Source organism: Taurulus bubalis, assembly GCF_910589615.1.
Source record: "Taurulus bubalis genome assembly, chromosome: 9".
In the NCBI taxonomy this organism is placed as follows: domain Eukaryota; kingdom Metazoa; phylum Chordata; class Actinopteri; order Perciformes; family Cottidae; genus Taurulus; species Taurulus bubalis.
In genome coordinates, this window is record NC_136597.1 from 13,058,977 (window position 1) to 13,061,476 (window position 2,500).

The window sequence follows — 2,500 nt, forward strand, 5'->3', positions numbered from 1 at the left end:
AAAAAAGGAGAGGACGCCGGCTGAACACTCTCTCTCTCTTTCTCTCTACTCTCTCTTTCCTTCACTCCCTCCCCCCTCTTCCTATCCTCCCTGTCAGCCTCCCAACTCTCTCAGAGGCTCTCCCTCTCAGGCGAGCTCCTCAGTTAAAGATGGCATGAGCACACTGTCACCCGTCCTCAGCTTGTGGAGCGTTTTCTTCTCCTCATTTTCTCTCTCTCTAACGCTGTACTTCTGTGTCTTCTTCCTCTCTGTCTCCCTCTGATCCCTCCACCTCCTCGCTCGACACGGGTTCAGTCCAGAGGGTGAAGAGGAGGGGAGGGAGGTAGACAGAAGCTGACCTCTCCCCTCCTCCCTCCTCGCACCCGCAGGGCCAAAAGAGAGCCGGAGGAGGGAGCCGTCTGATGACTTACACCAACAACGCGCTCCTTAACCCGGCCGACCACAGCCCCCTCCCTGCCTCTTGTAGTCTCTTCTTCTCTCAGTCAGTGGAGGAGTGATCCAGGACCATGTTTGGTTTAAAGCCTCCACACTTCTACCTCCCAGGTAAGACCACTTTTATACAATCTTTAATTTTTCTGTGGACACTCTGTGCTGGTATTCCTCGTGCTGTCAAACTGTATGCTGGTCACATGGCTGCAGAGAGTAAATTTCCCTTCCATTCAATCATTCTTTCAACACATAATTAATAGCTTGAGTGATGTCACATTGATTTACAGTCTTCTACCAGGTAAGGAGAGTTACCCTGTGCCTCTGAAGCAGTCACAGACATTGCAGCAGCCGTGTTATGATATTTTTATATAAATTCATCATTTGGATTATTCTTAAACAGAAAGACCAAGCGAAAGGATTTCTTAAAAGCTGATATTGTTTATATTTCCAGCAGGATTTCTTTTTTTATAGTCAAAATAAGAAAAATATATGTTGCATGCTTTCAGTTGAGTATTTTCTTTTTGCTCCTATTCTGTAAGTTACTATATATTTACAATGTGGACATTTTCTTTAGTGAATCTGTGTACACGCTTAAATCTTGAATTTATTGTTTTGCTAGTTTTCCCCAAAGTTGTTGGAAGACCATTGGATCTTTTAAAAATGTGAATGTGGCCTATCCGTGTAGGCCACATTCACATTTTCCAACTTGAAATGTTACAGAGCTGAAATGATTAGTCAATTACTGTAATTGATCAGTCAACCAAAACGCAGATAATACTATAGTTCTACCTTCAAAAATGAGAAAATTTGGCAGGATTCATAGTCTTCAATGATATTAAGCTGAATATTTTGGGGATTTTGGACTGTTGGAGGGCCAAAACTATCTATTTCCAGATGCCAATTTGAACCTTTGAAAATTGTGAAGAGTATTTTCTGTTTTCTGACATCTTTTGGACCAAACAGTTAATTACTAATTAGGGACTAATAAAGGAATATCTTACATTATATCTTATTTAATTAATTCACGAAGAAAATAATCTACAGTTTAATCAATAATGAAAAAGTGAGGTGTTGCCCCTGGATGAAAGAACAGTGTGCCACAATAAAGGTTGCTCGGTCAGGGTTGTGTGGTTTTTATTTGCTTGACTGTCTGGTTTATCTCTCCTCTGCTGTGGAGCTTTTGCTGCTTCAGCCAAACAGCCTGAGCGTCTATTGTCTGCAGTCTTTCAGGCAACTGTGTGATATAGAAGAGAGTGCAGCCGTGTCAGCGTGGAGACAGGTGTGAGGTTACCTGAGAAAGGTGCTTAAACATGCCTGATGGCAGCATGACAGAACAACACCGAAAAGAGAAAGAAGGGGGAGGGAGAGGTCAGTGAAAAGGCAGTGTGACGGAGAGAAGGTGAGGAGGAAAGAAAAGATGTGTGAAGTAGGTTTTTGTAGATTTAAGCAGTAAAGGAATTGATGTGAAGGATAACGTTTGAAGGCATGACGGCAGACCTTCCCGACGTGTCTTTACCCCGACCTTTAACCCTGATCTCTGACCTTTTAGTTGGGGCCAGACTGCGGTCAATGATTAAAAACCTGCTGTGGCAAAAGGTGAAGAGAGAGATAGAGAGAGAGAGAGAGAGAGAGAAGAGAGAGAGAGAGAGAGAGAGAGAGAGAGAGAGGGATTGATGGGGGGAATTAGAGGGCGGAGGGCAGATTAAACAATGTTCTTTGCCTTGTGAATCTTTCATGCCGGTTTTTGAATTATACATCTGCTTTCATAAATGATTGAATCAGAGTGATTATGTGGTGCTTTGTCAATGTTTGTATGTGTGTGTGTGTGTGTGTATGTGTGTATTTCTGCGCGTGCATGTGAACAAGAGAGGAAGAAGATCTCTCCAGGAAGCAACCTCTCCTCTTCCCTCTCCTCCCTTTCCCTTCCTCTCTCCCTCCACTCTTGCTTTCATCCTCTCTTTTTTCAGTTTCCTAGGTCTTGCTTAATGTCTGTGTAGCGTGTGTACTTTTCAGCAGCATCTGTGTGCATGAGTGTGTTTTTATGCACGCGTGTAAAAGGTTTTTGTCATAG

The 2,500-nt window shown here is 43.2% G+C and overlaps 1 protein-coding gene across 1 annotated transcript in view; it reads left to right on the forward strand.

The window, feature by feature from the left end:
- Positions 1–506: 506 nt before the first annotated feature.
- Positions 507–2,500, forward strand: part of LOC306741623 (genetic suppressor element 1-like) — a gene marked incomplete at both ends in the record, with an annotated part of 32,209 nt that continues 30,215 nt past the window's right edge. The window contains one exon of the mRNA XM_079223935.1: positions 507–543. Within this exon, the coding sequence (XP_079080061.1) occupies positions 507–543 (37 nt within the window). The remainder of the gene's footprint in view (positions 544–2,500) is intronic.